Genomic DNA, 12,953 nt, shown 5'->3' with positions numbered 1-12,953 from the left:
ATGGCAGTAGCAGCTACACACCCCTCGCTCTTCCTGCTGCCACTTTTTTTAAGATGCTGTTGGTTTCATCTCCATAGCAACCACTTTATGCATTAGTTTCCTTGTGGATAATGATCAGGTCAATGTAACTTTTATGAATCAGCAAAAGTGTTTTTTTGTTAAAAATGCCCAACATCATTTATATGATACTGATTCATACAGGATGAGTCAATGATTCATGTATTCAATCATCTTAAAGCTTCCCTTGGATATCCCAACATCTGTGTTTTGGTTTTGTTTGTGTATTTTTAAGTTTTTCTTGTTTTGAGCCCCATAAAAGATCCTTTTTTGGATGGTTTTGCCCACTGTGATGCCATCATTCGTTGTTAACTATGCCCAAAACTGGATGGGGGGAGCGAGACCCCCATTCAGTATAGAGCGCTGGAGACCAGCCGATTTATATACCCCTCACACAATATACAAGTTGTGCACAAACCATGCGTGATTATTGTGCTACTTGCAATTCATTTGTGGGTTTTGTGTTGATTACGTAATTTTCACAGGATATGTGCGCTGTATACACACAATATCAAAGTTATACATTAGTCCCTGAAAAGTATCTTAGACATACATGAAATGGTTGTGGAAAGTCACAAATTTGTGAATGCATCTCGCACAATTGCATAAGATTTATACGATAATTGTGTACACTACATAAAATATGCATATTCTGTAAAATTACCCTAAACTTTGATCATCTCAAAGCCATAATTCACATAAAGACCTGTTGGTCGAGACCCTCGATGGACATGTACGCACATCAACGAATGACAAACGCAAGAAACACTTATGAATTATGTATTTCATGCTTGTATCATGAAAGACAGAAATGTATGGGCTCCGATTTGTGGGTGCGTATTCTTGATTTGTAACTCATATAATACATTATGTGCATAAGTACAAAAATTACAATATTAAAACAAATGCTAAACACATTTAACACATGCACAAATGAAAATTACAACAGCTTGAAACTAAAAACTATGTACAAATCTCTTTTACACACACACAAAACCTCAGTTACGCACCAATCTGAATTTGTAAATTTGCATTTTTTTTAAATTTGTATCTTTTGAACTTATGCACATTATGTATTACAGATCAAAGAATACACATGTACAAATCCAAAGTCAAATCAAGAATTAAGCACACATAAATCGGAGTGATATTTATTTCTCTCCATAGAAATTTCATATGTGAAAAATGTACAAAATGTAGGTAGCGGCTGTGTGACACTACAGGCATGGTTGGGCACTAACCTTATTTGCTCATGAAAACTGAAAAATGACATGAAATTAGAAGTTGCAAAGCCACAATGCGTCCAGAAAAATATATTGGAAAACTAAGAAAAAAAAAAAAAACATCTGAAAAAGCAGAAAAAAATATCTCAAAACCAAACAAATTGTTGTGAAAAATCTCAAAAAACATACTGCCAACCAAAAAGTTGACCACACCCACAACGTGAGACTTTGCTTCTCTGTGTCAAATGTTGTCTTCAGGATTGTCTAACAAAAATAAACAATTCATATTGGTCACTATTTTAAACTTCCAGAACATTTTCCTCTGTAAAGTTTGTTGATAAAGTAAGTTAGATGAACAAAACAGACTGGCGATATCGTGACGAACACATAGTAAGCTCAACAAATCATGTCTATGATGCAGACACATTATGGCTTCTTATAGTTTTCATGAGCAGATGAGGTTAGTACGCTGCCTATTTATATATATATTTTTAAATAGCAAAAAAAAACAAACCAAAAAATTGAACCAATTTTTTTTTTTAATGAATACAGAAAAACTAGCACAAAAAGAGAACAAAAAACACTCACTTCCCTTGTAATAGTCTGTCATTTGTTTTCAGTTATCAAAGTACCAGAGTGTAAACCTATTTCTTTTGCGTGAGACCTTGACTCACCTTCATTTTGTATTATTATTGCATTTTATTTTAATTATTTTAGATAGATGTTTGTCTGTTCAAGCCTAAGTCTAGATAAACAGACGGCTTAGTTGACACCACTAATGGTCCTCTTCACAATAAACCCTAAGAATGAGTCTAAGAGGATGATGGCTGATATGTTTATTGGCTGTATCTGCCACACACAGACTCAGACCTGCAGCAATAAAAAGGCCTGTGTGTCACCAAAGCAGAGAAAGGTGGCTGTCCGCTGCACAAGTGTTCTGCTGGCATGAACAGATAAGATAACCGTGCTGGTGTTAGCCATTGTCCACCATTCAGTTCTGATAAAGTCATTTGTGGAGGCCGCACATGGTATGTGTGAGAACAAGGAGCCACTGACATGTTTGGCCCCGATAATTTAAACCTCTGAAGCAGCTGGAAGGTTTTTGACAGTGTTAGGAAGGTGAAAAACGCGGAGCAGGAAATGTGCTCTGAATGTAGTTTAGTTGTTACAGCGTGACATAAAACTTTGTGAAATGTAATCCTTTTCTTCCTCACAAAAATGGGAAAACCTTGAAGGCATCGAACCAAAATTTTACAGCACCCAGGGTAAACTTTGACTTTCCTTCAAGGTTTTTATCATGTTTTTAACTAATTTCTACATCCAGTGATTTGACCCTAACTTGAATGTATGTGTTTTCTTTAACTCAGAGATCCCGGTTGCTTCTCCAACATCAACGTACAGCAGCTATGAGGAGCCATCAGGTGAGCATCTCATTTATTAAGGAAAAAAGAAGAACCGGTCTTCCGTGGTCATTCATGTTATCTCTTTTTACCAGAGTAAAGCAAACAGTTTCTCCTCGCATGTTCTAATGGTGTTTTTCTAGCCCGTGCGTGTTTTTCCACACTCTTCAACCACAAACACTCAGTGAGGTCAGAGTGCTGCTGATGTAAACTCCAGATATTTTGGCAGGGTTCCCCGTGGCCTCGTTGCTTTTATTCCTAGCCTGCCATGCAGCCTCCCCAGAGTTTCAGCCCTAATCTGATTACATGCTTCATTTGCACCAGTTTGTATTTCAATCAAGGCTGACTGTGGCAGTGGAGAAGCCCGGCTGGACTCTTTTATTTGTTCATGTGCTCGGACAAAACTCTCGGTGTCGGATGCTGACATCGGATGATGACCCGACCACTACCTCAGCTGGTATTTACAGGATGTTTACAGTCTGGAAGCTGGTTTACTAAGTTGCTTTGATATTTCTACAGAACAGAATTCCTATAATCCAGATTTATTTGAACGTCTGAGCCACCGGTGCTACTTGATCATTGCATTCCCACTGTTAGGTTGGGTCTAAAATTAGGGTCTTGATTAACTTGAAAAAAGCCAAATATTAAATCCATGACACTTTCTAAGGACACACACATGTTTGGTCCACATTTGATTCATGTAGTGCCACATAATTATGAGTATATAGCATTATGTTTCCTCAAATAGTAAACAATGTTTGATGCCTCAAATCTGGTGAGGACCAAACGAACCAAAATGTCTCTGTTGACTTGTAAATAAACTGTGACAGAGTTCACTTCAGTGTAAACGCTCCTGGTTCCAAAACCTAATCTGGGCCAAAGAGAATAAACAATATTAAGTTCTTTAAAATTATGAAGAAGAGTTACTTTGGTGCAAATCTAAATAAGCACAACCCCAAAAAACACATTGAAAAAGAAGAGTTAAGGTTTTCTCCTCGTGGTCCTCCTGGATTTGGTCCAAACTGTCAGGAAACGTCCCACTTTTGTCTGCTTTGGTTTGCTTTCTCACTAGACAACTTCAGAAATGAACCAAAGAAAAGAGACCCAACAGTCCAACACATTCTCATTGCCAAGCCGTCACATATTGACGTTTGGTTAAAGGGTACCAAACCCTAAACCAGGGGTCACCAACGTGTTACTCGCGAACACCAGGTGGCCCTCAAAGTCCACACGAGGTGCCCTCAGGTCTCTTCTAAAAATAGCACTTGTGAGCTGCATCTAAAATTACATTTTGTTCTGTTGCCATTTTTTTATTACACTTGTATTTGCATAGATTTAAAAGGTAATACATCTCAATATATGAACTTTACATGAACTTTAGAAGACCTCTGACATACTCTAATTTCGTTAAAAATGTTGCAGATTTGGTCATTAGTTCAAAATGTTTCAATATTTGTTTCAAATGTTTATGTTGATTTTTCTTTCACATTAAATTCTTGATAAATAATTGATAAATATTTCTAATTTCGGCTGTGGGTGGAGTCAGCCTCCAACTTCCCTGTTTGGTAACCCTTTAAGGACCCCTCCGTGTCACTTTTTGATGTTTTGGGTGTCCCCAACTCATCGTTTTTTACATGCTAGGTGTTCCAATTAAATCCAGGTTCTGGACGTTTTGTCAGATAAGGACCGAACCGCGGAACCCGGCCAGTACCGGTACTCTAACCCAGTACCCTAACCCTAGCCCAGTCTACATCCTGTACCACGTCTGGTACCGGTACTGATCTCCGTCTGGTACTGGGATAAGGTTAGGATACCGATGCGGTCCACGTCCCGGTACAGATTTGCGGCCTGGAGGTTGGGGAGCCTTGAATTAATATGAACCATTGACTTTATAAGTAGGAGCTGGACATAACAAGAGTTGAGGTCCCCCATAGGAAATGCCTTACTCCAGCCCCGCAAAATCAGGCCAGAACCTTTTTCTGTGACTTCCTGATACGTCTATACCGCCACATTGTAACTGTTTGCCGCCCCCCGACAGCAATTAGTCTGAGTCGGTCTGAGTCACGTTTTTAGAGGAACTACTGTCTCCAATCACGAGTGAGCTTGTTCCAGCTTGTTGGACGTCCACACCCCTCCCAATGAAAGCGACTCAGGGGAATCTGTCAATTAAACATTGGAGGCGGGAAAAATAGCTTTAAAAAAAATTAGGATTAGAAAGTACGTGTTAAGAAGAATGCATCAAGAATGATTATTCTGACAAATAAATGACTAAAAAATAACTGTCTATTTATCAATGGAAGTCTAAGGGACTTTGGCCTTCTTGTAAAGAGTGAGTACTTCCTATTTGGAACACAAGAGGGGTTGATCAGTCCAGTTCCTACTATACAGTAAATGATTGAACAGCCAGCACATCAAGAACGAGTTGGGGACACGCTAAATGTCAATTTCTTATGTCCCAAACCATGCGCCAAAATGTAAAATGACTTGGAATTGAGAATGTGTTGAACTGTCTAGAAACATCAATCAGTTTAAAAGCTTGCCTCACTAAGATAGGAGAATAAAATGGGCTATCTCTTTGACTGTCACTGCAGCCATGCAACAAACTGTCCAGGGTGAACACGCCTTCGCCAAACAGTAGAGGGATAGGCTCCAGCATCTGCGAAAGAGATCAAGCAAGTTTGGAAAATGAATGGACAGACATTTTCCAACCTATTCACAAGTCTTAATTTTTTGTTTTTTTGGTTACTTGTAACAATTTCTTGTCTGTTGTTGCACTTTGGGCCTGAATTCAACTTTTTTCTCAGTTAGACTACAACTCACCTGATCTGCATCAGAGTCCAAAGAGGAACCAAATAAAGTGGACTCACCGATTAAAAAAAAATAAACACTGTGGTTGATAAAACCTGCCGGTGAGAAAATATTTCTCAGATAGCCAAAGGACTATTCAGACTAGTAGACTAACACGCCTCTTTTTCTTATTCTTACTGAACCCAAATAAGCAACAGTTAGAATCTGCATGATTCTCCTCGGTGGATTGTTCCACTCCTTTGGTTTGGACTGTGAGTAAAGCAGGCAAACCAAATGAAGGTGTAGATTTTATCGACATTCCCCACCTATTCAGACCGAGTCCATGGGGCTGAGGCGGTGTGAAAGCAACCTAAGTCACACGTCCTGCTGCTGTCAGAGACTCCAAACGATACTACTCTTCAAATTAGCAGCGCTGTTGTCCTACGACACCCGCAGAATGAACTTAAAGGACTGATGGAGGTGAGTGGGGGGGTTGTGATGGATCACTAATGAGCAACGTCATGAATCAAAGAGGGGAGTATGATGGTAAAGAGCCCCCTCCTCCTACATCACTTCTTTTACATGGAAATCAGGCGTGCTTGATATGGACTCATCAAATTCATTTACTTTAGCGTTTCCTTCTTTTTTCTCTTTTCCTGCCAGTCCAGAAAGCAGCCAGGCATTCCACCAGAACTGCTTTCTCTGCATACATGAATTCGATCCTCATCTCCCAAACCGTGCTCTTTTTTTCCAAGAGGGGCGGTTTTTTCTTCCTCCATCATTACCTAGGCAACCTCATTCACAGCGAGTATAATGGGAAAGAAAGGGGAAGACTGGACAGAGGGCTGGAAGAAATAATGAAGTTTGTCCATATTCAGGCGAGCTGAAAGGTCTCCTCACTCTCTCAACTGCTCCCTCCTTTCTCTTCACACTGTCCGGCCCGGCTTTCCCACCCCCCCACCCCATGAAAAAAGGCTTATTCCCCTGGCAGAGTGGTGGGGGGAGTGGGGTCTGCACTTGGAGATGGTCTGCTTCCAATTTGTGTCAGTGAGTGGAAAGCGTAAGGAACAAATGATTTCAATTTTGGGTTTGGCCTCGGGTCCCACCACCAGCTCTCTGCTCACAAAAAGGTAACGAGTGCAAGGAAGAAAAAAAAAAAAAACCACGCGAAAGTCATAGGGCAACTCTTTTGGCGCCCAAACGCAGGTACTCACATGGAAGAAATCGGCTGACACATGACCCTCATTTACGAAGGGCTGACCTTTGTGTTCCTCACACAATGAGGGAGAGGACACTGATGTGCGCGGAGGCTGGAAGTGAAAACAAGGGAGGCGGATAGCAGGAGTGTGCTGACAGAAACGGGAGCAAGCTTTAATCTGTTCCACAGGAGCTCTTTGAGGTATCTTCAAGGCCCCGAGGGCCCAAACGTAGAGCCCGTCCAGCTGGAGCCCTGCCTGATGATCCTGCAGCACAAGTCATCATGGATCGCTTTTTTACAAATGACTGTCTCTCTTCCTCTCCTCAGATTGTGACTCTTACTGCAAAGCTTCTAAGGGAAAAATGAAGATCACCATGAAGAAGTACTGCAAAAAAGATTACGGTAAGTGAGTCCAGTACACAGGAATGTGTGCAGCAGGATGTCGGCCAGCAGTCAGGAGGTCAAATGTCTCAATTAATCAGATCCCCGCTCCAGCCAGTCCGCACCCTTCTTCTTGGTCTCAGTGACGGCTCACTTACACCGCCCCGAGCCATGGCCACTAAGACAGATTAATCTTAAAGATCTTTACACTCTCTGTAGTGGCTTTCTATAAACACACAGCTAACATTTCCTACCTTTGATTGCAGGGAGGTTTCAAAAACACTTTCGAGAGTGGATCATTTTTATTAATTTGAAGCAGCAAAATTCTACTTTGAATGTGTCTAAATGTCAGATGATATTGAACCACAGTGACTCACAAGCTAAGTTAACACCACCTAAAAGTCTATATAGACGCATGCTCAAAACTCTTGCATTCAAAAGTCACTATGTAAGTTTCTACGTCTGTTTTGGGGCTCTACGTGCAAAGCGTGGCCATTAAACGCACTCAGGTTGAACTTTAACCAATCAGAGACTCAGATTAGGTAGAGACATATGGTTGACATCCTTTTTAATTCACAGAAGTACCAAGTGTTTGAAAACTGATCATGGAGGAGAAAATAATTGCGGTTTGTGCCCAGATGGATTTCTATGACACCAAGTTGTTCATATATCGGAATAGAGCTGTGAAAGAAAAAGCCTGGAGCAAGATTTGTGAGATTTGCACCACTTTTGAATTCAGACTGTACGTGGCAGACATGCGCTAGTAAACAGTAAAAAAAGAAAAAGAAGAAGAATCTCTACCCTGCTTGTCCGATGTGAAGACCATGGGAGAAACGCGCCATATGGCAAACAGTCTCGACCTCATTTGCTGCGTTGCTATTGACTATGAAATTGCCTAAATTGCTGTTCTGACTTTATTGAGAAAGGGACAAAGCATATTAATGCCGATTAGAACAAGTGTAAATTTTCCAGATTATGGCCTCTGGCTAATTTCCATCTGGAGTACCTTGGCAGGTTGATGGTAAAATAAATTAAACAGAGTTTGAGAGATAGACAGTACACATACAATTATATAACACAGGTAAAATAGAGTATACAAAATAAAACATTAAAAAACAGAATCAAATTAGAACAGATATCATTTTTAAAATCAGAGCTTGCTTTGTAATAAAACGTTCTTATTTCGGGTCATTTGTGATTGCACATTTGAGACTCCAACTATTTTTTAAAATGACAAAATTTTCACTTTCTCTAACTGGATTTGTGATAATACATTTGCCCACTGGAAACATGCTTATTAAAAAAATAAATAGATAGATAAAATAAAACTTGCATTAATTGTAAAAAAAAATCTTGCTTTCAGAGGATTTAGTTTTTGAGTTGAATCAAAATTTTTCGCAAAACTGGAATTAAATTTTATCAAATTAAATGAGTCACGTGACCAACAATGAATGTGCAACATGTGGAATTGTTGGATCCACAGCTAAACAGTAAAATCAACCATGACTTCCCAAAATCTCTTCATCCGTAGCTGCTTCCATGTAGCCTGCTGCTCCATTTCCTGAATAAGGCGCCAACGTCTCCTTTGATAGATGATGATGAGCGCTACTGCTGTGGCACAAATTTAAAAGTATCTGTTGTAACTCAAAATATTGTTTACATCCATTTTTTTAAATGACTTATCAGGTGAGTTGGTTTGTATTTATTCGCATTATTACGATTTAATGGAAACATTTTGATTATGATTTTTTCTTGACATTTCAAGAATTTCAATAAAGTTTTGCACATATGTGTAATGGAAACACAGCTACTGTCTGTGGCAACAAACATTTAAACTATTAGTGAAATCAACTAAAAATAAAAACTTGTCAATGATGCCTGAATTAGGCTTCAGTGAACACTTGAGTGTTGTTGAATAGGCATAATGTCTTTAGGTGTCTGTTTTACTCTATTTGTTTGTCATTCTATTTAAATTTAAACCATTGAAATGAGCACAAACCAGAATGAAAAATCAACATATTTAGAAACAAGCCAATATTTGCTGCTGCAGAAAAATGAAAATATCATTGAAAACATTGACTGTTCAGTAAATATAGACTAAAAATGTATTCATGTGACCTTTTGGCTTTTTCATTTCCTACTTGAAGCCAACTTTTCATCAGTCTATTTGCCAGCACGGTTGCAGGATATGACTTTTCCAAACCACAGCCTATTTAGAGGTCAGATACTATAGGAAAACTGTACTTGCTTGGTTAAGTTTGACCCCAAATTACAGTTGGTTTGGCTGGTAGATCGCTCCATGACATACTTGGGGAGAAGTAAGCTAACAGAGTTGTGGCTGGTTTGTCAATCTAGGCCAGAGACTGGCTTACAGGACTCATGAATGTATCCTTTGCAGAGCTTAGCATTCATTCATAAAGCAAAACTACAATGTATACTTAATATGAAGTAAATGACCAGTGGTTACTTGGTAAACTTAATCTGACTACAGTTCTGTTTTCAATCCAAAAACATTTCCACTGAAATTATCCTAAAAAGGTACACAAAATACATCCTCAATATAGTTGATATGAATAAAACGTTTATTCAGTTCAGTTCGAGGTCGTCTGAAGCGCTACACAAAATACAAAAAAACAGACCTTTGTATTTTGATCCAGTTCATTTTAAAAGTGCAATGAAGTGCACTGACTGAAAACTTCTCCAGACTAAATGGTAACATTGCAAGTTTACAAGATATGAGCCTCATTTCCATTGAGCGGTTCCGGAATGGAACGGTCCGGTATTTTGAGTGTTTCCATTGTAAAATGGACCTATTAAACAATACCAAACAGAACCTCTAGCGGGCCCCCATCAGTTGTAGGTCCATTGAAAAATTGAACGGTGGCCAATGTAGCCACCTGCTGATTGGTGGAAAGTGATGAAAACATTAGAAAGCACCAATATAGCGTGAAGCTAGCTTTTCCAATGTTTTCATCTTTATGGTGGTATTCTTCTTACGCAATCTTCTTTCAAACAACATTAAATTCCTGTTATACACGATGTACAGAAAGTAAAGCAAGAAAAAGACGAGCTGCTAAATGACCTCCATTGTTGTTGCTTTTCTAGTCGTTGCGCTACAATGACACGCTAGCGGTCTACACATCTACACAACCCATGCGCCGTAAAAACAAATCGCTCAGTGAAAACGAGGCTTAACTGAGTGGAAACACTCGCCAGAGTTTACTGATCTGTACCCTGCTACTCCTTATTGTACCACTCAGTGGAAACAAAACTATAGAGAGTATAAAAACTGAACTTCAAGTATACTGCCTCACTTTTAGTGAATTTGTATTACACTTGAATAGACTAGTTTTTTCAAAAGGTTTAGCTCAATTTTACAAGTGACCAACAGATTACATTCAGGGCTTTTTGGTTAAGCCCCAATCATGCAACACGCAACAGTGGAGTGAGTAAAAAAAACCTCTAAAAATGGAAGATTAGGAGGAAACCTCTTGAAGAACCAGACTCAGAAAGGGTAACATCTGCTGGAACCAGTTAGGCTCAAGGAAGACAGGAAAGAAAAAAGCAAAAGTACAGAGGCATCTGTAGAAAAACTGAATCTAAGTAAGGAAACAAAAACTTTTTTTGCTTTCAGGGATTCTAAAAGTTAAAAGCAAATTTTCTGCCTTCCTCAAAATGCCCTACAGTCTCATTCACACACACACATTCACTATGATGCCTTACAGTGGCATAACAAGACACCTCAACACAAGAGTTAGAGGGCAGGAATTAACTCCTCTGATCACTGGTCGACCACTCTACCTCTGCACCATGGCTGCTGAAAGTATGTTTAACACGTAAAGTGGGACCAAAGTGAACCTTTGAGTCATTTTCTTTTGCTACAAGACCCTAGAGGTCATTTGATGATGTGCACATTCATTTTAATTAGGATTGAAGTTCAAGAATTTCAGCCCCAAACCCAAAGAGCTGCGAATTTATGCAAACCCCAACTGTGTGTTTAGTTTGAATAATGTTAACACAAGGCTGCAAACAATAGGAATACCGCTATTCTATTGAATAGTGCAGTGCAGGTACTCTGCCAGACCAACATCTCTGCTTTCTGTTGAGCTAAGTCAACTGAACATGTTGATTTCATGTTTGAGGCTTATTTTCCATTGAGTAAGTAGACTTAGCATCATTGTACTGTACTGTGTCACATCACTGGACATAGACGAATGTCTGTGCAGAGAAAAAGTATCTGGAAAAGCTGTGACCAGCTGACCTGTAACTGTTGTTTAAGAATTCCACTTTGTCTTTGTCAAATTTTCAACTCACTGAAAACAAAAGTTTAAAAAAACATTTTCTTCTGTTTATGCTGAGCTGAGTTAGACTCTGACATTAACTCACATTAATTGAGCCATCAGAGTTACATATTTACATTGTTTTTACTGTGTTTTAACAGAAGTTTTTCCTCACCGTCCCTCTGAGCAGTTACAAAAAGAGAGTGCTGATGGCTGATTTGTGTTCAATGTGGTAAATGCACTCCTATTGGACCACACAGAATCAACTTCTGTAAAAAGACACAACTACACCAGAGTGAACATTCCTGAAGTCCCGTCAGCCTGAGGCTTTTGGCAAAACTTCCAGACCTTTTTAACTCCAAAGTGATCAAAGCCAAAACTTACAATAACTGTATTCCTACCATGAGTGACTTCAACTCTTGGTGACTGAAGCACAAAAGTAACAACCGAGAAGGATGAATGATTCCATTCCAGGAAGATTATTCAAAGCCTTATTGGTCAAATTAATTAAGGATAGTTTATCACTTGTGGCAAAAACATTTGAACTAAAAAGCCCCAAAAAGTTCTCAGTTTTCTTGAATGTGTTCTGTGGTTTAACCCTGATGTCACTTAGAATTTAAAAAATTCCAAGATTTTGCAAGTGTGTCAAACTTTTTTAATACATTTTAAATTAAGAGTTTATAAAGTTCAGAATGTCCAATAAATTGACAAACTACAGAATGAAATTTTGACAAAAACAAAAGTATAACGTAAACATGCACAAATGTAATTCTAATTTCCAGTGAATTGAAGGTTATTTTCTGCATGTAGAAACATTTGATTCAAATTTATTTGGTTTATTCTAGTTTTCCAGCTATAAAATATGTAGTTTTTTAGCTTTGGGAAGATTTTCCACTAATCTTAAAAGTGGGAGTTCTGTAGCATAACAAGACTCGAAGACATTCATAAATAAACTAGATGGTAGTTATCCTAACTGGGTAATATAGTGAAGATTTACAGAATGGATTTTGTTACAGTTAAGAAGAGTTTGCTGGCAATTCCTTGTAAATAACCACTGGTGTGGTTTACCTGCACTGTGATCATTAACAGACTATAATGGACTAATAGGCTCAGGAGGGAGACAAAGTGTGTGAAGCATTTTGCATTCCAAGCAGAAAGAGATAGCAGTCTAAAGCACAATTATACAGGAGGACAAAGGAATCCAAAAGTTGGAAAGTGTCTCGTGTGCAGACAGAAGTGGTCTGTATGTGAGGTTGTCAGTTGATTGCCAGTATTCCCAACATTTTTTTCTTTGTCTTGTTTTTTATTTTCTTTATTGTTGGTGTTACTCTTTTGAACAGAAATAGTGCAAAATAAAAGTGGAGCAAACCAAGTGGTGTTACATAAAATCCTGGCTCGACTAAACCAAGTTGGCCACATATTCCTGGTCTAAAGACGTCTTATGATGCACCCCAGGCTCACACAACGGTTCCGGTATTGGTACCACATGTGCTCGGCCTTCAAGATCGGCTCGGGGTCTTGTGACTAGTGATGACATCACACTACGGTAACGCCACTGAGACAAACGACAGGGTCGAGAGCTCCTCGGGTTATTATTTATTATTTTGCATTGACAGCTCCTTCACTA

The 12,953-nt window shown here is 39.0% G+C and overlaps 1 protein-coding gene across 2 annotated transcripts in view; it reads left to right on the top strand.

Annotated features, from left to right (window-relative positions):
* Positions 1-12,953, top strand: part of ntn1b (netrin 1b) — a 62,404-nt gene that overhangs the window by 43,260 nt on the left and 6,191 nt on the right. For both annotated transcript variants that reach the window (XM_024272944.2, XM_024272945.2), the window contains 2 exons: positions 2,648-2,701; positions 6,993-7,067. In XM_024272944.2, the coding sequence (XP_024128712.1) occupies positions 2,648-2,701; positions 6,993-7,067 (129 nt within the window). The remainder of the gene's footprint in view (positions 1-2,647; positions 2,702-6,992; positions 7,068-12,953) is intronic.

Source organism: Oryzias melastigma, linkage group LG8, assembly GCF_002922805.2.
Source record: "Oryzias melastigma strain HK-1 linkage group LG8, ASM292280v2, whole genome shotgun sequence".
In the NCBI taxonomy this organism is placed as follows: Eukaryota; Metazoa; Chordata; class Actinopteri; order Beloniformes; family Adrianichthyidae; genus Oryzias; species Oryzias melastigma.
Note: the sequence above shows the minus strand (reverse complement) of the source record. Positions and strands in the feature narration are given on the sequence as shown.